Here is a 22,142-nt window from a genome sequence, read left to right as displayed (position 1 = left end):
TAACTTGCAAATTCTTATTTGATTTCCAAAAATGTGGGAAAGTTTATTTATTTCTCCATGCATTCCTGATTTGCAATGTGCTCTCTAAAAATGTCGCTAAGATTTAGGCTAACCAAGCTCATGCTAAATTTAGCAACTATATTTTAAATAAACATTCTTTACGCTTTACTGAACTGGCTTTGAAGCTGAGTTAAAACAAATTGCGTTCACATGAACATTAACAATGTTTTACTTTGGACTAAGTGAACATCTGAATTAGTAATAATGTATCATTCAGTAGAATCTGAAAATGAGATTTAAGAGAGCTAATTCAGACAACTTAGGAAAAGGTCCTGTAAGGAACACAGAATCAGACCAGTATTTATTTTCAGAAGAGCCAGTTCTGTTCTCCTTGACCACACAAAATTTTCTCCTGGTCTTTTATTAGACATTGCAAGCTACGAGCCTCTGAGAAATCAGCTGTGATTTAGCACGCATTGAGCTTGAGGAATCTGGCCCATTTTAAAGCACTTAATGATTTGTCTGGATAAAGCACTAAAAATATACTGTAGGGAGCAATTATGCAATGTCCAGACTGATGAATTGCGTAACCTCATAGACCTTTTCCATCTGTAACTTCTCTAATTCTGTGATCTCGTCTTCTTGGTCTTTCACTTAAAATCAAATATGTGATCTGTTTAATGTCCAAAATGTTGTCTCCCAGAGGGCCTGTTTTCTGCGTGCGCACGGATATGAATCAAGTAATGTAGCAGATCCTTCTCCCCCTCTCCTTGCTGGATTCAGCTGTTCTTCACAGCAGGCTTAAGAGCAATTAGCAGAAAGCGAGTAGATTTCAGTGTGAAAAGAGATGCTCTCTCCATGCTCTCTCCACTATGTGCCTTTCTTGGTAAAGGATGAAAGGAGACGTAACTATTAAAAAAAAAAAAAAAGAAGAAGTAGAAACCATTACAAAGTCCCTTAATGTTATGTCACCTTGAAAGCAGACCCAGAGACAGTCATGCGCTTTGAGTGACAGCCCCTGACAGTAGCTTCTGCACACACATTAAACACTTGATTTTTTATATGCTATGGGGCCAACTTCAGGTGAAGAGGCACAGGGCGTGTTTAATGAGTAGAACTCCCATTCATGAGAAAAGAAATTCCTGAATTATTTTAATACACTGCAGCTTGCCTTGTAGCGAACCTGTATTTGGAAGAAAGCAGCTCTGGGAACCGAAGAGCTCCAGTGCACACTTCTTCCCCTGCCCACTCTCCTGCGGTCCTCCAAGTTAAAATTGGCTGCATAACTCAAGAGACGTGCCACCTTGCTCAGTTGGGATAGGTCATTCCTCTCCAGTGGAATAGAAAGGCATATGTATCGCCCACACAAGGAGTGTGCTGTTTATACCGCATCACCGGCTATTTTCTACTTTTCTTTGCAGTATTTCAGACTTGCTTTTACAGCCAAGCCGGAGAGGTTGGGAAAGCCAGGAGGAAGATTCCAGGCATGAGTTAAATAGTGGGTGGCAGTTTTGTGTTCGGCTGTTGCTTTTTTGGTTACAGAACAGGTGTGAAACCATTGACATTCAATTTTTGCAGCTTGTCAAGTCATTTATGTTCATCTGACACACTGCCCGTTTAGCATTGCACCGCACCACAATTTGCAGCTGTAGCTGTGTAGAGGAATAAAGGATGTGCAGTTAGATAGAAATGACAGGTAGTGGTGTATCAACACGTACACTTATTTCTCTGCACCAGCGTGCTATCGTTTTTATTGTACCATTACTTCTGCTGTTCTGTATGTAAACAGATGACGTGCTAAAGCAGTGTGTGGTTAGTCATTCTGCGTGTTGGCAACAAGACCCTTTTTTCTCGGTATTCGTCCTCCGCAAGTTACACTGATCGCCCGCTCCCAGTTCACTCCAAATTGCCACTCATAGCTCTCTGCTTAACTCCGAGTTCATTCAAGCCTGTTTCACCTTTGTGCAGAACATGCTAAGTCTATTAATTTTACTCTTGCAAATAAAACTGAAATCAAGCCCAGTGTGGTTTTTAAACACTGCAGCTGTGCTGAGTCCCATTCCACTACAACAAAACAGAAATAAAATAAAATGTCACCATAAGCAAAGCCTCGCAGAAAATAAACTCCCATCTCATTAAAAAGAGAGTTAAATCTCAACAAACATGTCTGTGATAAAAACATACATCATGTACCAGTCAAGCTGAAAGCCCAGTTTCAGTCTCCTTCCTTCAGACGATTTGTTTACTTTTGACCTGGACCTTAAGAAAATGAAAAAGCTACTCAGCCATTTCTTTTTATTATTTTCTTTTCCATCACAGTGCAAAAATGAGAAGACCTGGCACATATTTGAAAGGCAGGCCGGTTTGAACCAGTAAAAACAAGTGACCCTGTAAACAATGCAATATTAATTTGTAAAACTTTGTACCGCCAAGTATCCCTGAGGCACTGGTGGGTTGAAAGGAGGGGGAATTTTCCACCAGGAGGAGAGAGGGGTGGCTTAGCTTGATCTTTGCAGGACACCTGCAAAAGGCAAAGATCTACCCCCAAAAGCTGCACTGCTGCAGGAAGGACCACCTCTTCCTTTCCCTTGAGGTGGAGGATATGGGATGGAGGAAGCAGTTACAGTGGCTGCTCCCTGTTCCTCCTGGGCTTTCAGAAAAGGACTGAAAAACCATCTGCAGGTGCAAGGAGGTATTTTGGGAGCTATGACGGGAGCTGAGGGGTCCTGAAACCGGGGGGACACAGTGAGGATGCCAAGTCAGGAGAGAGGGAACCAGCTGAGACTGAAGACACAGGTGAAATAGTGACAGGACAGCTCCCAGTGGATTCCTTTGGCCTGTGGCTGTCCCCGCGCTCCAGGCGCGCGGGAGGACACGCTCGCCCGCAGCAGCAGCAGCTGCTCGCTAGCAGTGTGCTGGACGTACACAACGTGCTGGTGAGGGTGGCACGGCTGAAGCCGGATCGTGCTCCCACGGGTGATAAGGGGGGAACTTCCCCATGGCTTCTGGGCATATCCACAGCTACCTCAGGGGAGTTTTTTTAGACAAGGGAAAAGGTTTTTCTAGGTATAAACCCCTCGTGATTGAGAGCATAAGTAACCACTTCCAGGGGCAAAGCCCTTCAGTGGGCCAGGCTGAACTGAGGTCAAGGAGGCAGCTTCTCCATCTGAAGCCGGCAACACTGGCCAGCCGTGGAAATGGGCTCTCGAACTAGATGGAGACCTGGCCTCATGCACTTCCTCGGAGGCAGGATTAACCCCCCATCTCACTCACGAGCTGAAATCCTATTGCATATAAGCAGCTGGGGGTGGAGGGGTGACCTGAGGTCTCCCTCACCACTGGACAAGAGCTAAGCAGGATCTTTTCCCTTCTCTAACCCTGCTGCTTTCCACGAGTGATGCTACCACCCGGACTCCTAAAGGACTTGTGATGCCTGCCTCAAGCCTTTGCTCGAAACCTCCTCACAAAGTGGCCATTTATTTAACTTGCTATAATACATATCTGATTACACGTGTGGCACTGTAGGGACAAGGGATTTTGAAGCTAGGAGCATTAACCCTCTCAGCATCTGTACAGCCCTGTAAATTATGGTGGGGGCACATGTGGCTTTGACCAGGCTGCGGTTTCTTCATTTGTGCAAGCCCTTTTTTTTTTTTTTTTGCTGATTCAGTGTCACAGATTTAGAAAATGGACTTAAGAGGTGTTTAAACACGAATTGGCACAAATAGAAAATATGGCAGGGATTTTATTTAAAGTCCCTCTTGCCAATCTGTATAAAAAGCTCACCCTCCCACCCTCATTTTTTCTTCACTGAGTGAGTCAGCACACTTTTGTGAAAGGCTGTAGCTGTCTCTGTCTAGGGATCCATCTATGAACATCTTCCTTTTAGGAAATGCAGCACTCCTTCCCACCTTTCAGGGATTTTCTGCACTTGCCCACATCACAGCTCTTTGCCCAGTGGTGCAACGCTTTTCCCCTCAACTCCTAGTCTAAATGGCAAGATAGATTGGCAGCACCTTCAGGGAGGAGGTGCTGACCTTTCTCTGGAAAGGCTGGATCACAGCTTTCCTGAGAAACCCAGATTTTCAATAGTCAAGGTGTTTATTTTAGGGCAGGCTTTTCTGGTGGGTTGGGGTGGGATGGAAGGATGGGGGAAGGAGGAGAAACAGAAGTGCTTCAGGAAATGTTGTCTCAGTTACTAGAAACGGGTAATTTCCCAAGCCCCTATTTTTAGCTTCTCACCTTTTACCTTCTTCTGGCAGTGCAGTGCATCATGCCATTACCCAGATATTTGTACTTCAAATTCCCCAGAGCTCACTGCTGCACGCAGGCTCAAGGATATGTGTAGCGCTTCTGCAGGGCCACCCGCCAGCCTGCGAGCCCGGGGAAGGCCCTGCTCCGCTGCCAGACCCTCCGGCTGCAGAGGTGGAGGTGAGCTCAGAATGAGTCAGCCACAGTACTGGACAAAATACTTTTATTGGATATAGATGGGGTTTCATAGTGAAAATTGAGACTATAGATCTTTTTTCCCAAAGGGCATTTATCCACTAATATATAAAAAGCCTCTATTTATGGCAAAAATAAGAAATATTCCCGGTTGCTTATAATGTGTCTGGATTCTTCCTTCTTTAAGAAAAAATAAAATTTTGAGAAATAGTTCATATCTTTTTTCTCTCTCTCTTTTTTTTTTTCCCCCTAGTAGTTGTCTGGATTGTTAACACAGCTACTCCAGAACGCCAAGATTGGCTTCCACAGCCCTGGTTCAGTCTTTTTGGTAAGAAGTAACTGATCCCAGCAAGACATGGACACGGGCAGCTTCTCTTCGTTCAAGACACGTGTGTTTGTCTGTCCCCTTCTCTCTGCTTAGCCACAGCAGTGAGACAGAAACGCTGTAGTGATACTCTAGAAGTACAAGAGCCAGGCAGGAAACCAGCTTGAGTTAACGCCGTGAGTTATATATGGTGCTGAGTCAAAGCAAGCATGACTGCACAGGAGACTGCCTTATTTCGTCTGTCCTTATTTTAGCTCCGTTTATTCCGATTACCTGCCTTTCACCCACGCCAAGGACTGGAAGGCAACACCTCAGGAAGTATTTGTGTGTAGGCACCGGTGGGTATTAATGGCAAGACAAAACACAGCCCCCTCCCCCAAGGATAAAAGGGGCGGGTTTGGTTTTCTAAAGAAAAAGGAAGAAAACCGGAGAGGCGAGGGGCTCGGCAGAAAGCAGATCTGGAAAACCTGACGGATGCAAAGACTAAACCTGCAGAACAGACGCGACGGGGGACCGAGGCGAGCGTGGGAATCCCACCGCCTGTCTCCGCTTCTCCATCACCGACGTGAAAAGAAAACCGTTTTACCTTTAAAAGTCGATCTGGCAGGGGAGGCAATCGCTAAAGAGAGCTCCGCAGCAAGACGTGCCTTGAAAATGCCCTGAAATCCTGAGTCACCTTTAACATCATGTTTTGGTCTTTACCCGCTTGGTGAGGTCTGAGTCCGGTCTCTCCCCCCCATCCTGCCCCGGGCCGGGAGCAGCGACTAGACTGCAGGGGGGCGAGGGGGATGGGGAGCATCATTATGGGGGAACTACTGGAAATTAAATACCGTCTCGGAGAAGTGGAGAGGGAGGCAGGAGAGGAAGGGGATGCCGATGTGATAAAGCCTCCCGTGCACCTGGGAGTCGAGCATGAGGGAGGCGTTGAAAGCCGGCCCGAAGCTGCCGCCGGCGACGAGGGAGCCGCCGAAGCAGCCGACGGGGCTCTCGAGAGCCGCCTTGGGGGCGGCCCCGGGGGGGGGCTGCCGCAGCCCCTGCGCCAGGATGCTCTCGATGCTGAAGCTGCGGCAGCGCGGGGCGCCCTTATGCGGCGGGGGGGCGGCGGGGGGCTGCCCGCCGGGGGCCCCCCCCGGAGCGGCGGCCGGCGGCTGCGGCTCGGCCTCCCGCCGCGGGGGCCGGCTCTCGGTGGGGGCCGGCTCCCCGCTGCAGCTCCGCCGGCCCCCGGCCGCCGCCGGCTCCCCGCCAGCGCCCGCCGCCGCCCGCCAGCGCCCGCCGCCTCCCCGGCCCTCGGCGCCCTCGTCGCCCGAGTCCGGTGCCGGGTTCTGCCCGCCCGGGCTGCCCCGGAGCCGCTTGGGCTCCTCGGGGGCCGCGCTACCCCTCGCCTCCGGCGCCCCCGCCGCTTTGGGCTTCCTCTTCCTCCGCCGGTAGTTGCCGTTCTCGAACATGTCCAGGCACCGCGGGTCCAGGGTCCAGTAGCTGCCCTTGCCGGGTCGGCCCTTCTCCCGCGGCACCTTGATGAAGCAGTCGTTGAGCGAGAGGTTGTGGCGGATGCTGTTCTGCCAGCCCTGCTTGTTGTCGTGGTAGAAGGGGAAGCGGTCCATGATGAACTGGTAGATGCCGCTGAGGGTCACCTTCTGCTCCGGAGCCTCCTTGATGGCCATGGCGATGAGGGCGATGTAGCTGTACGGGGGCTTCTGCGGGGGGTCCTGCCGGGAGAGCACGCTGCTGGAGGCGAAGCCCAGCGCTGCGGGGAGATACACCATGGAGGAGCTGCCCATGGGCGAGAGGTGGCTGCTGTAAATGTGGCTCATCGCGGATGGGCTTTTAGCTCCGGGTCTTCCCCCTCGGAGCAGGGAGAAGGGACAGGGCAGGGCAGAAACCTGGGAAGAGTCCACCAGGGAGCTATTTGTGCTAGCTGAGATCCCAACCCTGCCTGAACGAGCTCACTCTGCCTCTGTCCCTGCTTCATAGCTCTTAAAAAAAAAAAAAAGTTAAATAATTGTTGTAAGTTTGCTATTATATGTTGACTTAGCACTGGAAAATAAATTGTCTCTGATAAACAGTCGTTTGTGTTCTCAGCCCACCCACATTAATTAAAATTTCATTGCTACAAAACTCCAAGCTCTCTCCACGTGTCTTGCTGGTACCAGCCAATGGTCTCCGGGTTATTCCTTCATTTGTTTATAGAATTAGTCTGTTGATAAGTCTGCCCACCCAAGTCGAATCAAGCTGTGTTTATTTGGAAAAATTTCCGGGCACCCAATATATAAACGCACTGATCTGATGTTTGAAATATCACGTCCACCCTTTGACGCTGTAAGCACACACAGCAGAGCAGGATGTACACTGCTGGAGCTCGGGGAGGAACGGGCAAGGAAACCCTGGAGGAAAAGAGGGGTATTAAACTAAAAGAAAAAAAAAGAGAGAGAGAGAAGGAGATCGATCAGAAGAGAAGCGAGCGCTGCCACAGGGATGATCCGCAGGGAGGAAAGAAGCGGGGGCCTGTCTCTGCCCGAGGGGAAGAGTTATTTGGGGGGATCCCGGTGCTGGTGGCCGGAGTGCCGGAGCCGGTGTGTGCAGCCAGCGGGAGCTGTTGGAGCGGAGCGGCCCGGCCCGGCCCGGCCCGGCCGCCGCGGCCCCGGGGGAGGCGGCCGAGCCCGGGCGGGGCGCGGCGGGGGCTCCGCAGCAGCCCCGGGCACGGCTGGCGGGGCCGGGGGAGGCACCCGGGGTACAGCGAGCTTCACGAAAGGGGAATTTGGCAGGCGCTGGGAGGAGGGTCAGTATTTGTGAATGCGGGCCTGTTGCTTTATATTATGTACTTTCCTGTTTATAACAAGGAGGGGGATTATAACAACTTTACAAGTGCACACAGCTGGCCGGTGCTTACATTAGGAATTTGTGATGCTCTTTTTCTGTATAAACGTCCAGGTTGCGGGCTGTGTTTTCTGTTTTGGGTTTTTTTTTCTTTTTCTTGTTTTAAATTTACTGATGTAGCAGTTCTAATCCGAGGCCCTGAGGGATTCCGATTCGGCTGGAGGTGTCGGCTGTTTCCCCAGGCCCGGGAGGCTCGGCGGGGCGCTGCGTTAGAGCCCTTAGATCCTGCCCGCGGAGCATCACCTCTTGGGGAGGGAAGAGGAGGGCTGGAGGGGAGGGGGCGGGAATCCCCCTGCATAAGGCCCTGGAAATGAAGCACGAGGCATTTCCTGGAGGTCGTGGGTGAGTCGGGCTCGTTTCAGCAGAGGGAGCGCCAGCTCTGGAGCTGCCACCGTCTCTGCTCAAGGAGGACACCAGGGATGCTGGTCTGGCAGGGCCTGATCCAGAGAATGGGGACTCCAGCACCGTCTTCTTAGCCTCCTTCGTCCTCCCTCCCCGAAGGATCGTTCTCCTTCAGAGAGAAATAACCCGTCACTACAGCTCCTCGCCCGCACGTAGCGACCACGGCGGGGTTTTTTACCTGGAAGGGAAGAAGTAAAAGCTGGGCTCGGGGATATCTCCCAGCACACCGCGGCCTTGGCGATGCCCTGCTGGGACCTCCCTGGAGGTTCCCTTTCCGCCCAGCTGCCCATCGATTTTCTTCCGCTCCTATCCCTCCGTTTTCCGAGTAATGCAGCGGGCGAGGACGTTTAACCCCTGGGGTAAAAGACAGCGTGACTGCTTTGGAGCCGCAAATGGTTTCTAACTGCTTTGAGACGCCATGCCTGTACATGAAATATAGAGGGGGTGTGTACGGAGGTCGCTTCTCCACGAGGGGCTGGGGGAATCTCTCCGCTCACTGGCTCGTCTCAGGCAGGGGGGGAACTAATCCAGCCCCGTTAACACCGCCCATGCAAGTAAAGCCGCATCCACTCCCCCTCGGTGCAGACAGCCGCCGGCCGCCCGGACCCGCCGCCTCCCCCAGAACCCATCCGGCGTGCGATAAATGCAATAAAACCCCAAGTAAAACAAAGCGAGGAGGCGGAAGGAGGGCCTGGGGGCCGTCCCTCACTTCGAAGGGAGCAGGAGGGCTCAGCTCTTCCCGGCAGCCCCCCGGCAGCATCCTCACCCAGGAGGCATGAGGCAGAGCCCAGATCCGTTCACCCGGCCGACACCGAGCCGGCACCCTCAAGGCAGCCTGCGAGCGGGAGACCAGCGCCGAGGGTCACCCCCGTCCCGTACAGCCTCCTTCCCACCTCGGGTCAGTCACCTGCTCCTTGGGACACTCCAAGCACGAATTATTAAAATACTAAATACTCGCCTGTATGGCAGGAGACAAGCATACGGGCTCCCCCGCTTATTCCCCCACCCTTCTCCCCCAGTAAGATCGTCGCTTCCTCCTTTCTTCCCCTCTTCTCCCCCTCTTAGCGGTAGGAAATCCTTGGAGGCGGGGATGCGGCTTTTCTGTCTGGTCCTTCTTCCTGCTCACAGCATTGCTGAAACTCGCTGCGTTATCTGCCCAGGAGCAGCCCTCGACAGTGTCTGTAATCGGAGAGGCTCCTGTAGCCGCAGGGTGACCGGGGAAGAGAGCGGCTGAAAGCGAGTGACGCGGTTTAGAGGGATTTTGTTGTTGTTATTGTTGTTGTAGCCCTTCCCCTGAGCGGAAGAAATGCGGAGCCGGCGACGGAGGCGCTCCTGGACGTCTTTCCCCTCCTCTCCAGCTGACAGGCGCTTTTAAAGCAGGAGCGAGGAGCGCTCCCGCCCGAGGCCCCTGCTGAGTGGGGCATAAACCCGTGCTCCCTATTCCTGCCGCAGCCCTGCCCGAGCCTGGGGAGCAGGGCATAAATCTGTGCTCCCCTCTCCTGTTGCATGCCAGCCCGGACTGGGAGAGCAAGGCATAAATCTGTGCTCCCCGCTCCTGTTGCAGCCCGGCTTAGGGCCCCGCTGAGTGGGGCATAAATCTATGCTCCGCACTCCTGCCGCAGCCTGGCCCGAATATGGGGAGCGGGGCATAAATCTGTGCTCCCCACTCGTGTTGCATACCAGCCCGGACCCGGAAAGCAAGGCATAAATCTGTACTTCTCACTCTTGCCTCAGCCAGGCCCAGACCTGGGGAGTGTGGCATAAATCTATGCTCCCTACTCGTGCTGCAGCCCGCCTCTCCCCACTGTAGGCCCAGGGACCGGAGGGAGCCAAGAGAGCCTGGAGCATCTGGGTTGCTCCAGCGCTTCAGGGAGCTACCTCAGAGGGGGTAAAAACCTGCAGGTTTGAACAGTGACATTCGTGTGTGGCTTCCCCCAGCCCCAGCCCCGAGTCAAAACCTGTTTCACAGTGGTGATTAGCCCTGCTCCTCAGAGATGGCGCGGTTCACCCGCTGCAGGCCAAGGCTCCCTTAGAAACTGCTGCACAGAGGGGTCCGATCAGAACTGCCAGTCCCTCACCTGGGGTGACATGCACGGCACTGTACAGCCACAAGGTCGCTCGACATTAGCACAGAGTCAGGCAGGGGGGACAAGTTTCTTCCTTTCCCGACCTCCAGTGCCTGGTATGCGCTTTTTGCAAAGCCCTCTCCTAAGTGACAGAAGAGCTAGCAGCCCTCCCCAGACAGATAGCTCCGTGCCTGTGTTGTACTTAGACCTTCCTGAAGGGAGTGTGTTTTACCCGGGTCCTACAGCAGCAGGGAAACTCGCTCGCTTGGCCAGGCCGCAGGATTGCCTGCACACAACACAGACCTTCCCGGCAGCGCAGAGAGGGGACGAGCTGGAAAACTTCCGGCCCTTCCCCTTCCAAAACCCAGAGTCGTCTGGGCTTTCAGACAGGTTTGCATATCCGCAGGTTAATGGCAATGCAGCAATAAAAACCCAACCACCATCCTCATCTGCTGCCCAGAACCACGCTGGGCCCGGGCCCGGTGTAACCGGCCATAGAGCAGCCTTCAGCTGGCCCCAGTGGGGCCAGGTTTGGCCCAAAGACCGTGCTACGTGGGGATTTATGCTGGTCTCTCAGTTGCAAGGGCCTACAGGGCCCGATCTGGCCAAGCTTGGGTGCAGACGTTGTCCTAAGCACTAGAAGGGTGGGCTGCCCCCCAACGAGGGGACAGATGGGGGAAAGGGGGAGCGTCGGGGATGAGAGAGGACATGTCGGGGCCATACCGAGGGGACGGACTGTCTATATTTCAGGGCTGCGTTACTCCGTGCTGCTTCCTGCCCCCGCCTCTGCCCTGGCCTGGTTTAAATCACCTGTCGCGAAAAACATCTCATGGCCCCGGTTAGTCACCCCTGGATCCCTCCTCCCCGGATCTGATCACGGGACCCCTGTAGGACCCCCGACGGCCACCAGGGAGGGTCCCGCCAAACGAGCCAGGGGGCCGGGAGGCTGTGAACCCCATCTTTGAGTCTTTAAATGCGGCCCCAGACAGGTCCCTCTTAGGGGACAGTGCCCAGCGCTTGGCTCTCGCCTCGCCTGCAAAAATGAGCTCTCCGAAAAGGGCTCCCCCAGGAAAGACAGGGGGTGGGGGTGGTGGGGGGAAGGGGACGGCTGGGGCTCGAAAGCTCTCAAGCGCCTTGGTTAGAAAAGAGGCAGATGGAGCTAGTCCTCGCAGGACGGAGGGCAGGCACAGCGAAAGGAGGATGCGCTCAGCACCGCGCCCGTGCCCGGCGCCCCGGGTCGGGGTCTGGCTGAGCAGCGCCCCGGCGTCGGGCATCGACGGCGCTGCCCGGAACCACTCGGCCTTTCCTGGCTTTCCAGGGCTTTTCCTGGGGCTGGGGGAGATGACAGGAGGCTTTGCCCCGGAGAGGGGCTGGAGGGACAGCCTGCCCCTGTGCTGTGTCAGGCCAGGGGGAGGCCTGATCCTGCAAGCGCCGAGCAGAAAACAAGCTCCTGGGTCCCCATTGCTCTCAGCACCTAATAGAGGGCTTTTATATTGCGGCCAAGCCGCTGAAATCCTGCCATTTGCAGGGGAGGGGGAAAAGACCCGGGCACACGGCAGGGCCCACCGGGATGCACCTCGTTACTGTTACCACGAGCAGTCCCGGCGTTACTGCCGTCGTCAGCTGCGGCCGCTGCGAGAGGCGATGCCGTCTCGAAGGGAACCGGCCAGTCCCGGGGAAGGACCCGATGGCGGCTGAGGAAAGCCTCGGGCGGGGGTCGGCGCTGTTGGGGACAGAGCCCTCGCTATTGCTGTTAGCTAGGACCGGGGGGGGGGGGGGGGGCTGGGGGGGGAGAAGGTGGACGTCTTCCCTCCCTTCGACGGGGCGAGATGGCAAAATAAATGCATAAAAGGGTTGGGGGGAGGCCCCCTGGGCGAGAGAAGGGACCTCCAAGCCCGGCTAAGCCTGCGGCCCCCCGAGCGGCCCCGACGTGCTCGGGGTCCCCCAGGAACTGTCCAGCAGCAGCGCGGCCCGACACGCGTGGGAAAGCGGCTCGGGAAGTGTCAGCTGGTCGGGCGCTGCTGGGGTGCCCCGGCGCACTCCCGCTTTGAGAAAATCCCCACCAGACACCTGATTTCCAGCCGCTTCGCCAGAGAAGGAACGCGAGATGGAAGGGGCAAAGTCCGCTAGCCAAAAGCTCGGGGAAGGGATGGGAGAAAAATTCTTCCCCGATTTAGTTTTTTATCTTTCTCTCTTTAAAATAGCACTTTGCATTTTATTTCAAGAAAAAGAAAAGAGAAAAAAAAGAAAGAAAAAATACCCTCTGTGAGCCAGGAAAAATGGCAAGAGTTTTACAAGAATGTTCCTTAAAATACAGATCTAGTGAGTCTCGGACATTTTTTCTCATTTAAATCGAGCGTTTCAGTGTCTTTTGCCAGGTTTCTGGCGCATATGAAATTTACCCGATCAAAATCAATTTATATCATCGATTTTAACCGCTTCTTACAAGTGTAACTGTTCTGTAACCCAGCCGCGGCTGCCCATATATTCACCCTAAAAGATGCTGGGGAGGTGGGAGGGGTTGAGGCAAGCAGAAGAGGGGCGAAGGAAGGCCCGAAAATGTTCCCTCTGGGCCGCGTTTGTTGCGGGCTTTATGGCACGTCAGTTGTTGGACGGCGCGGTGCCTCTGGGCGATCTCTGCAGCTGCAAAGCGAACTGGGCTCCAGCGAGCTGGGCTTGAAAACACTCCGAAAGAAATGGAGCACTTTCCCTCCTAAAGCCGGCTTCAGGCTTTGCCGGCACATGATTTTAGGATTACTCTTCGCCTACCCTACTTGCATTTCTGCGATAAACTAAAGTGGCTTTTCAGGGATTTGGGGAAAAGGAAGGTTCGTGGCTCTGACGTGACATCTGTCAGCCCCAGGCATTACGAACAGGAGTGTAGGTAGATAAAGAGGAGGTTAAAGCAGCCACATCTTCATGTAAGAGGGCGTTTAAAGCTGTAAAATCATTCTAAAATGAGCTTCCTGCAATATTTTTAGACTCCACTACGAGTTCGGGTTTAAATGATAGCCCGTAGCACCCGCACCAACTCGCAGCCCTTCGGACCTCCTGGAAAAGCGGGGGGCTGCTTGTTTGTTTATAACGTGGCAGCTCCCCGCTTCGGACATTGCAGCTGAGCGGGGAGGCATGCAAAGCAGAGCAGAAGGCCTACATTTGCAGAGACAGAGCAAGAGAAAAAGCACTCCCTCAGCCAGCATCCCCGCTGCAAGTCCTTTTTCCGTTCTCGCATTTGGAGGCCTGGGAAATCTCCCTCCGGTTTAAAGCTGGCCAAGGGCCGGCAGCGCCGGAGCGGGGCAGCGCTCGGCCCCGGCCCCGCTGCCGCCCCGCTGCCCCGGCAGCGCCGGCTCGTCCCGCTCCGCAGCTGGACGATTCCGCTTGCGGCAGCCCTCCACGCGAACCAAACCTTTCCCAAAGAAATAATCATAATAAGCCTCTAGGCTTCAGGAAAACGATTTTGTTTCAAAAGTAACGAGCCCCGTGTTTTTCCGCATGAAGGAAAGGCGAAGGGGAGAAAACTTGCAAAAAAACACGTATATACACACACACAAGCGCCAGACTTGGAGCAGAAAAAAAAAACCAGCATGGATTTATTTTAAGGTAAGTACAACAATTAGGACCACATAAGACAAAACGAACTTTGAAGCAGATTAAAGCAAATAGTCCTCAGGAATGGTCAAGGTGAAATCTATTATACAAAACATCACACGTTGTAAATAATAATAAAAAAGTATCAGATACTTTGTCTATTTTTTTCTTTCAAAAATCCACCAGCAAAAAATAAATTATTTCCTCGTCTTGCAAAAAGAACAACTCTAAAATGAGAGAAACTCTATTGCATAATTGTACACAGAAGAAAAAGAAGAAGAAGAAATCACTTGTCATTAATTTGGAAGTTAGAAATTGTTGGGCGACACAAAAATAATCCAGTGAACTCAACTTTAAATATTATATTAATGGCTCTGAAAATTAGCCTGATTAGAAATCCACACATTTTTTACAGCACAACAGAGAACTTAAAAAATACCCCGGACATATAATTATATATATATATTTATATATTTTTTCTTTTAAATTGTATAAATGGTCGCTGTGATATTGGTCCATAACTTATTTTCTGAGACCCCCTATACTTTAGCATATAAAATTTGCCACTTTGCTTAGATAGACATATATATAGATTTCTTTTTTATTATTTTTAGGAGCGATCCCTTTTTCAAGTAGAATTTACTTGCCTGGAATTTAAAGAGGACCGAAACACGGCTTGGGATCTACGAACTCTGTGGTTCCCAGGTCCACCGAGAGGTGGTCAAATCTTTCCTTACGCGGTCTGAAATGTTTGTTTGGTGTTGGCTTTTGGTTTTTTTTTTTTTTTCCTGATTTTTTTATTATTATTATGGTTAATTTTTTAATTTTTTTAAAATTTTTTTCTTTTTTGGCGAATGGCCCTAGGCGGCAGAGTCGCGGCTACTCAATACTTAGTGCAGTCGTAGGAGTAGGGGGTGGCGTGGCGGTATAGGGAGGGCGCGGACCTATAGGGGAGCTGACAGGTGGAGTTGCTGCTCACCTGGTGGTCGCTGAGCGAGGCGCTCTCCATGCCGAGCCGGTGCGAGGTGAACATCTCGCGGACGTTGGGGAAAGTCTGCTGCTGCGAGCCGAAGCCGTGCCCGGGCAGGTGGCTCAGCTCGGCGCCGTGGTTGAGGTACCAGGAGGCGGCCGGCTGCGCGGCCGCGGAGCCGCCGCCGCCTCCGCCGCCGCCGTGCGGGTGCCCGGCGCCCAGCGCGCCCTCCTGCCCCGACGGCAGGCTGAGGGCGCCCAGGGGCGACGGGGCGCCCGTGGGGTGCTCCGCCAGGCCCTCCTCCAGCGCCGCGGGGGGCACGCACATGTGGCCCGGCCGCTCGCCGCTGTAGAGGCTCATGGCCCGCATGCTGCAGTGGTAGCTCCCACTAGTGTCCAGGGCCTGGCTGCACGCCTGGCTGTAGCCCGACGGCTGCCCCGGGGGGTAGCTGAGCGCCAGGCCGCCCCCCGGGCGGCCCGAGGCCGCGCTCACCGGGCTGAGCTCCGCCGGCGGCGAAGTCCGCAGGGTCATGATGTTCTCCACGCTGAAGCCCGGCAGCCCGTTGCTGGACGGGTGGTGCTCGGGCAGAGAGCCCTCGGGGGAGGCTGAGGGCGGCGAGGCCGCGCTGCGGGGGCTGTCCCGCAGCGCCCCGCCGCTCGCCGGGCTCAGCGTCTCCACCTTGGTGATCACCGGCAGCTCCGGCGACGCCGTCTCGCTCTTGATGACCACCTTCTTCTCGGAGGAAGGGGCCGAGGCGGAGGAGGAGGAGGAGGAAGCTTCCTTGGGGATGTCGGCGCCGGCGAGCCCGGGGGGCTTGGGCTGCTCCTTCAGCAGCCGCTCCCGGGCCTCCTCCTTCTCCTTGGACACGTCCTTTTTCTTGAAGCGTCTCCGGCGGCGCAGGAAGCTGCCGTTCTCGAACATGTTGTAGGAGTCGGGGTCCAGGGTCCAGTAGCTGCCCTTGCCCGGCTTCTTGTCGTCGCGGGGCACCTTGACGAAGCACTCGTTGAGCGAGAGGTTGTGGCGGATGCTGTTCTGCCAGCCCTGCTTGTTCTCGCGGTAGAAGGGGAAGCGGTCCATGATGAACTGGTAAATCCCATTGAGCGTGATCTTCTTGTCGGGGGCGTTCTGGATGGCCATGGTGATGAGGGCGATGTAGCTGTACGGGGGCTTCACCAGGTCCTTGGGGGCGGCGGGCTGGTGCGGGTGGTAGGGCCCGTAGGAGCGCCCCATGCCCGCCGCGTAGGGCTCGGCGTGGCCCGAGTAGACGCTCATGGGGTTGGCCATGCCGCCGTACGTCCCCGCCGTCCGGTAGTAGTTCTGCTCGCTTAAATACGGCACCACTCCCAAGGCGTTGGGGTCCGAGACGGAGTAGCGAGCCTGCATCATGGAGAGGGCTTCCCCCGGCGAGGCGAGGAGAGCGGAGCCGCGGGGGGAGGAGAGGAGGAGGAGGAGGAGGAAGAGGGGCGATGGGTGGAGGGCCTCAGCCCCGGCGGGGACCCCTCCGCGGAGAAGGAAGAGGGCAGAGAGGGAGAGAGCGGGAGAGAAAGAGTCTCAGACACGAGCTAAATCCCAGCGTGTCCTTTAGCAGCGGCACCGCAGCAGCATCCTTCGGGTCGCCGGGGGCAGAGTGGTCTCTGGCGGTCTCTCCCTCCCTCTTTATTACTGTGATTATTATTATATACACCTATGTATCGCGGCGGTGGCAGAAACTGCTGCGGAAAGGGAGGCGGGGGAGGGGGGGCTGTTCTCGCAGGAAAAGGGAATTAAAAAAAAAATCAAAAGGAAAGGAAAAAAAAACAAAAAATAATTAAAAAACAAAAAAGAAAAAGAAAAGTCTTGCGAAAACCCAATTCTTGTCACAAACAACCACCCGAAATCTTCCGGAGCCGGCGGCGCCCCGCCGACTCCTCGCAGGCGGCGGGCGGCGCGGGTGCGCGGGTGCGCGGAGCCGGCGAGCTGCCCTCGGAGGCGCTGGGAAAGTTTCAAAACTCTCCCTGCTGCCGACGCGCTTTTACTCCCCGCGGGCCCCGCCCCTCGCCCCCGCCGCCGGCCAATGGCGGGGCGCGCCCGGGCGGCGGCAGCCAATGGGCGGGCGGCGGCGGGATGCGGTCGCCTTGCGAGCATCACACGCAGGCACACGCCACACACTCACACACGCACACACACACACACACACGCAGAGGGGCGCGCGCGCGCGCGCACGGGACACACACACACACACACACACACACACACACACGCGCGTTGCGTTGCTGAACACTTTCCCCCCACTTCGCAAAAAAAAAAAAAAAATTTTTTTAAATTTCTTCCTCCTTTATTTTAACGTTTTGGACCCAAAAGGAGCAACCCCCCGCAGCGGTGCTGGCTGCGGACTCTCTGCTCGCCCGCTGCACTTTGCCCCTACGCTTCGTAAAAAGCTAAGTTTTAAAGCACATTTGCAGCCGCGAAAACGCGCCAGGTTCCTTTGAATGACCGCGGGTGTCCGGGCGGTGCAGTGATTTTCCGTATTGCGCTGTTAAACGCCGCAATTCCTAGCTAACGGCGGTGTGTATCGGGCAGGTACTCTTCCCCCGTTTTAAATATATTTATTTTAAATGAAATAACGCAGCAGTTCTTAGCTTGAAGCTCCGGGAAGGCCACCGGCTCCTTCCTCACGCTGCTCGCCCGGTAGCTGCACAAGCAGCGTTAGCGCTGGGGAGCGGGTGGCTTCGCACCCCGCTTCGCCCCGGCACCCCGCTCCCCGCCCCGACGGCCCCAAGTGCCGCTGCCGTTTGGGGCGGAGAGGTTTCTCTGCCACTTTCAGGGAGCTTGGGGATATTTCTTATTTAAGAAAAAGCAAAGAAAAGAATACAGCGAACTTTAGGTGCCTTTTTTTCGTTACGGCCATTGAGGCGGATTTTCTGGTGCATGTGAAATCCGCCCCTCTATTTTTCTCTAATGATTTCATTAGAGGCAATCAGAGTCGCATAATTAGGGACGCATGCTGGCCAAGTGTAAATTCGGGTATTTGGAAAGCTGCTGCGAGCTGCCCTTCGCTGCCTGCGAGAAATGTGAATCTGAACAGCGGACAAATAACGATGGGAAACAGTGATTCCTTTCCCTCCCCGCTCCGCAAAAAAAATAGTCATTACAAAATCGATTCCAGCTCTAAGAGACAAGATAAGGTTGAAAGGAATTAGCTGTCATTTCGGTGGGGCTTGTTCCCACTTCCTCCCCCCAAGTCCGGCTCCTCCTGATCTGATTTCTAAGTAGTGATCTTTTGGTTTCTTGCACTGTAATTCAGCCCTTCCCTCCTTGCAATTTGTGGGGCTTAGTAAAGCTTTAAACAAAGACATTTTTCCAAAACTCAGTTTGAGACTTTGCTGGCTGCTTATATGAAATGTCGCTTCCCCGCTTCCACCCCGCGCTGTGGGGACGCGCGCGGAGCGAAGGTCCAACCGTGGGAACCCTGGGCTGATGTTAATTGCCGGTGAATTTCTTAATACGAAAGGAAACGATTTTATGTGATAACTGAATAAAATAAGGGGGGCAGCTCCTCTAAAAGGATGTGTTGATAAAAATTATCTGTGATAGCAGATTGATTGGAAAGTTTCACTGGAAGCTACAAAATTGTCACTTAATTTTGATGGAAATAAATGTGAATGTTCTGGGAGGGTTTCATCAACTGAGCAAATGTCAGGGGGATTTTTACGAAAACAAATAGTAAATTTTGCTGATATTTTTCATTTCAAAGTACGACTAGCGAGATAACATTTTTTCCTAGAATAATTCGACAACGGCTCCGCTTTTTTATCTTCAGTTTTCAAACAAACCGCATTTTTCTTTAAAAACTAGGGCATTTTCTTAGCATGCATAAGCACATCGGATTTCTTAAACAAGATAATATTTCAAAAGCTGGGAATGCGTAAATGCAAAAGCTTGACCAAAGAAACCCCTGTGGAGTCCTAGGACTGTCGCTTCCTAGAAGCCTGGTACGCTCTTGAGAAATAGCCTTTATTGAATCTTACCTCTCTTCAGTTGAAAACTTTACAGAGATGAGTTTCTACAGAAAATCAAGAAGCAGCAATAGGTCTTTGCTTGCTGCAGCTGCCAACTTTATAGAGACTAAACCAATAGATTCGGAAAAGCCCAAACTTCAGCAGCAGGGGAAAAAAAATCATTACAAAAAATATAGCCAGCTTCCAAAACGGGGGACCGGGAAGAGAGGAGTCCTTTCAAGCAAGAGAGCAAAAGGCACGGGGGAAATATTATCTCGTCCCTGGAACGGTCCTTTCCTTTCGCCTTTCCTCTGCGGGACTCCCGAGAGCGGCGTTTGTCTGCGCTACGCGAACAGCAGCTGATGCACGGGCGGCGGGTCTGCCTGCGCGGCTTTTATTTGCCTGCGGCCAGCACCCGAGAGCAACAGCCGGAGCCTGCCCGTGTCTCCGCTTTCCCGCACGGGCACCCCGGGACCGGCCTGGCCGCCGGCACCGCGAGGGCGGGGAGGGCAGCGGCCGGGGCCGCGGTGCTCGGCGCTGCCCGCGGTGCTCGGCGCTGCCGGCGGCGTTCGGCGCTGCGCGGTGCTCGCGGCCGGCGCAGCCCTCACCTGCGCGGGCGGCGCACTGCGCGGCGTGTGCTGCCCCCCAGGGGCCGCCGCGGGGCCTGCACCGCCGCCGCGGGGCTGCGGGTTTGGGGGTGACCTGCTTGTGCAGGCGTATGGCACGGGGGAGGAGGATGGAGAGAACGAGAGAGAGAGAGAGAAAGAGGCAGGAAAGAAGAAGAGAGAGAAAGGAAAACAGAGAAAGAAGAAAAAGAGAGCAAACAGACAAGCAAAGAAAGAGAGGAAAAAGCAAGAGCAACAGGAATAAAGAGATCAAGCAAGGGAGGCTGAGGAAAGAAAGAAAAAGAGAAAGAGTAAAAGACAGAAAAAGAGAAAGGGAGAAAGAAAGACAGAGAGGAAAGAAAGAAAGAGAAAAAGAAAGGGAGAAAGAGAGAGAAAGAGATCAAAGAAAGAGAAAGAGAGAGAGAAAGAAAAGAGAGCAAGAGAGAAAGAAAAAGAGGAAGAAGGAGATAAGGAGAAATAAATAGAGAAAGAAAGGGATAAAGAGAGAAAGAGAGAAAGAGAGAGAAGGTAAGAAAGAGAAAAAAGGGAAAGCAAAAGTAAAGTAAAGAAAAAGAAAGAAAGAGATAGACATGAAAGAAAGAAAGAAAGAAAAAGGAAGAAAGAAAGAAAGAAAAAGGAAAAAAGAAAGAAAAGTGATCTTGCTCTGGCTTGGCAATACCAACAGTGGCATCAGTTCAGCAAAGCCCTGCTGATGCCTTTGGCTCTGCGTTTGTGCATCGCTGCTCTGCGTCGGGATCGGCGACCGACCCAGACGCGGGCTCCAGCCATGCAAGCGGGGACAGGGGAGTGACACAGCCGCACACCTATTGGCAGCAGCTGGTGATGCCCCTGGCCTCAAACAGGTCAGGCAGTGCCAGTCCCACCCGCCCTAATGCACCTCCTGTGCCGGGTTATGTAGTACGCACCAAAATGTGATCATACACGGTTTATTCACACATGGAAACGCATCTCACGTTGGTCAGAAAGTCTAGTTTCTGGCACTTCAGTAAATACTCCAGAAAAATGAATATATCATCAAAAGCTGTTGCCTTTAGAAGGTGCAGCCTATTTTTAATTTGTAATACAGAAAACTGATCATACCTCCTTCAGCACTGATCTCCAGGGAGCATTCTGTCTGTTTTCTGTGGTGCCCTTACGTGTTCAGCCTGCACTTCAAGGAAATGATTCCCCTAGCTCAGGGAGCCTCTTTCTGTATTGTCCACCTTGCAGACTGGGGTTTGCAACCCTGCACTGGTTGCAAATCAGGAGCTCCCCTTTTTTCTAGGTCTTTTCACAAATTGTGAGTGCTTCAAGTGAGAGCTACATTTTATCTTCTGTGTTAAATACTGGATCCTTTTCTAACCTCTTTCACTGCAGTATTTTACTCAATTTTGTAAAACGAATATTAGAAGCGAATTAGACCCCTCGAATGGAATAATTCCAGGTACTAGGGATGTTGGTGGCCTTGTCCACTCCCTGCTAAAAGCAGAGACTTTCCACCGACATCTGTATGAGCTGCACTGGGCTGCTAGTGCTAATGCTAAAGACTGCAGTATGACTGAATAGAAGAGATCCTGGAAAAGTAATTTGGAGCAAACAGGATTGCAGACCCATGGAACCAAAGCACAGAAGTAAACTGGTAGAAAAGACATCACCAGTTTGCCAACTCCTCATTTAAGAGCCTATAGCAAGTGTCGTCATTTCTACAAAGCTGTCTCAGGCCCTTTTTTGGAAGCCAAGTGCATGTAAGGAACAACTCTACTGTCTTGCATGGAGGCTGCAGAGAGGTGTAGGTGGTCTGGTTGGATACGAGCCCCTCATGGTTGTTAATGCATTAATTGTCACAGCTCCGTTGCTACATTACTCACTTTCCCTTCCTTAAATGAGAGGAGGAAGAGCATCCGGCAGAGCAGAGACTCGAATCTCACAAGCTGCAGCGCGGTGATTTGGGGGGTCCCCAAGCCTCATGGCCGGAGAGGGTTCGACCCCGACACCAGGGTCTCCCAAAGGAGGGCCGGGGTGGGCTCCCTGAGACGGGTCCGTACACGCCGACCCCCCGAGTCCGGGAACGAGCACGGTGTCTCGCGAGCCTCCGCTTCCTCAGCTGGGAGCACAAAGAGCGGCTCCGAATTAAAGAGCGGCTGTAAATTGCTCACCAAAGGCCCAATCCCCAGCTCCCCAAAGAGATATCAAAGTCACTGGGAGTTTTCCGTGAGTAGGAAGTAGAGGAATGAGCTTCAAACGCTCAGGCCCTGCTCCGCATGGGTGGTCTATTATGCCTGGACGGATTCCCACTGGCTCCAGCAGCACTCGGAGGTAGGGAAAAGGCTCTTCCTAAATGCACCCCGTTGCAGGACTGGGGCTCTGAGCACTTTCTTTGAACGCTTACTAGGGATTTCAGCGGAAAGGTGAAGCCCAGGCGTATTGCAGCTGTTCCAGAGCATTTAGCCCCATACGTTGGTATTAATCCAAGCTCGGAAAACGGAGGGGGAAAGACTCCTGCGCCCGGCGGAGCCCTGGCCTTCCATGTGCGCTGTGAAAAACAGCTCAGCAATCGCCGGCAGCGGAGAAAATACGTTTGCATCCGCCCGGCTATACATCTGCAACTGCTCAGAGAAGAGCATCCTAATTCGTCCCGCCGTTCGGCTGGCAGAGCAACAGTCGCTCCCGACCGTGGATGCGTATCGGTGGCATCCCAGCCAGGCCGACGAGGAGCCAGATCCATCGGCCGTCTCCCCCTTCCCCAGCACCCTTTAAAATAACCCTCCGCTTCATTGTTTCCCATGACCCTTCTATTCCTCTCCACGCGGGAACGTCCGGATTCTCAGCGCTCTCCGTCTTCGCGGAGTAATTGGTGAATACATTAATTCTATAAATAATGAACCACGC

At 53.5% G+C, this 22,142-nt stretch overlaps 2 protein-coding genes across 2 annotated transcripts; both read right to left on the bottom strand.

The window, feature by feature from the left end:
- Positions 1–261: 261 nt before the first annotated feature.
- FOXC2 (forkhead box C2) lies at positions 262–16,611 on the bottom strand. The gene is made up of 2 exons (XM_068956148.1): positions 14,681–16,611; positions 262–909 (listed from the first exon to the last, which is right to left on the bottom strand). The coding sequence occupies exons 1-2, from the start codon at positions 16,055–16,057 to the stop codon at positions 871–873; spliced, it is 1,416 nt and encodes a 471-aa protein (XP_068812249.1). The 5' UTR covers positions 16,058–16,611; the 3' UTR covers positions 262–870.
- On the bottom strand, positions 4,390–7,788 carry FOXL1 (forkhead box L1). Its single transcript, XM_068956149.1, has 2 exons — positions 7,659–7,788; positions 4,390–7,176 (listed from the first exon to the last, which is right to left on the bottom strand). The coding sequence occupies exon 2, from the start codon at positions 6,580–6,582 to the stop codon at positions 5,584–5,586; it is 999 nt and encodes a 332-aa protein (XP_068812250.1). The 5' UTR covers positions 6,583–7,176; positions 7,659–7,788; the 3' UTR covers positions 4,390–5,583.
- Positions 16,612–22,142: the final 5,531 nt, after the last annotated feature.

Source organism: Struthio camelus, chromosome 10 (assembly GCF_040807025.1).
Source record: "Struthio camelus isolate bStrCam1 chromosome 10, bStrCam1.hap1, whole genome shotgun sequence".
Lineage (NCBI taxonomy): Eukaryota > Metazoa > Chordata > Aves > Struthioniformes > Struthionidae > Struthio > Struthio camelus.
The sequence above is the reverse complement of the archived record's forward strand: the minus strand, read 5'-3'. Positions and strand labels throughout refer to the sequence as shown.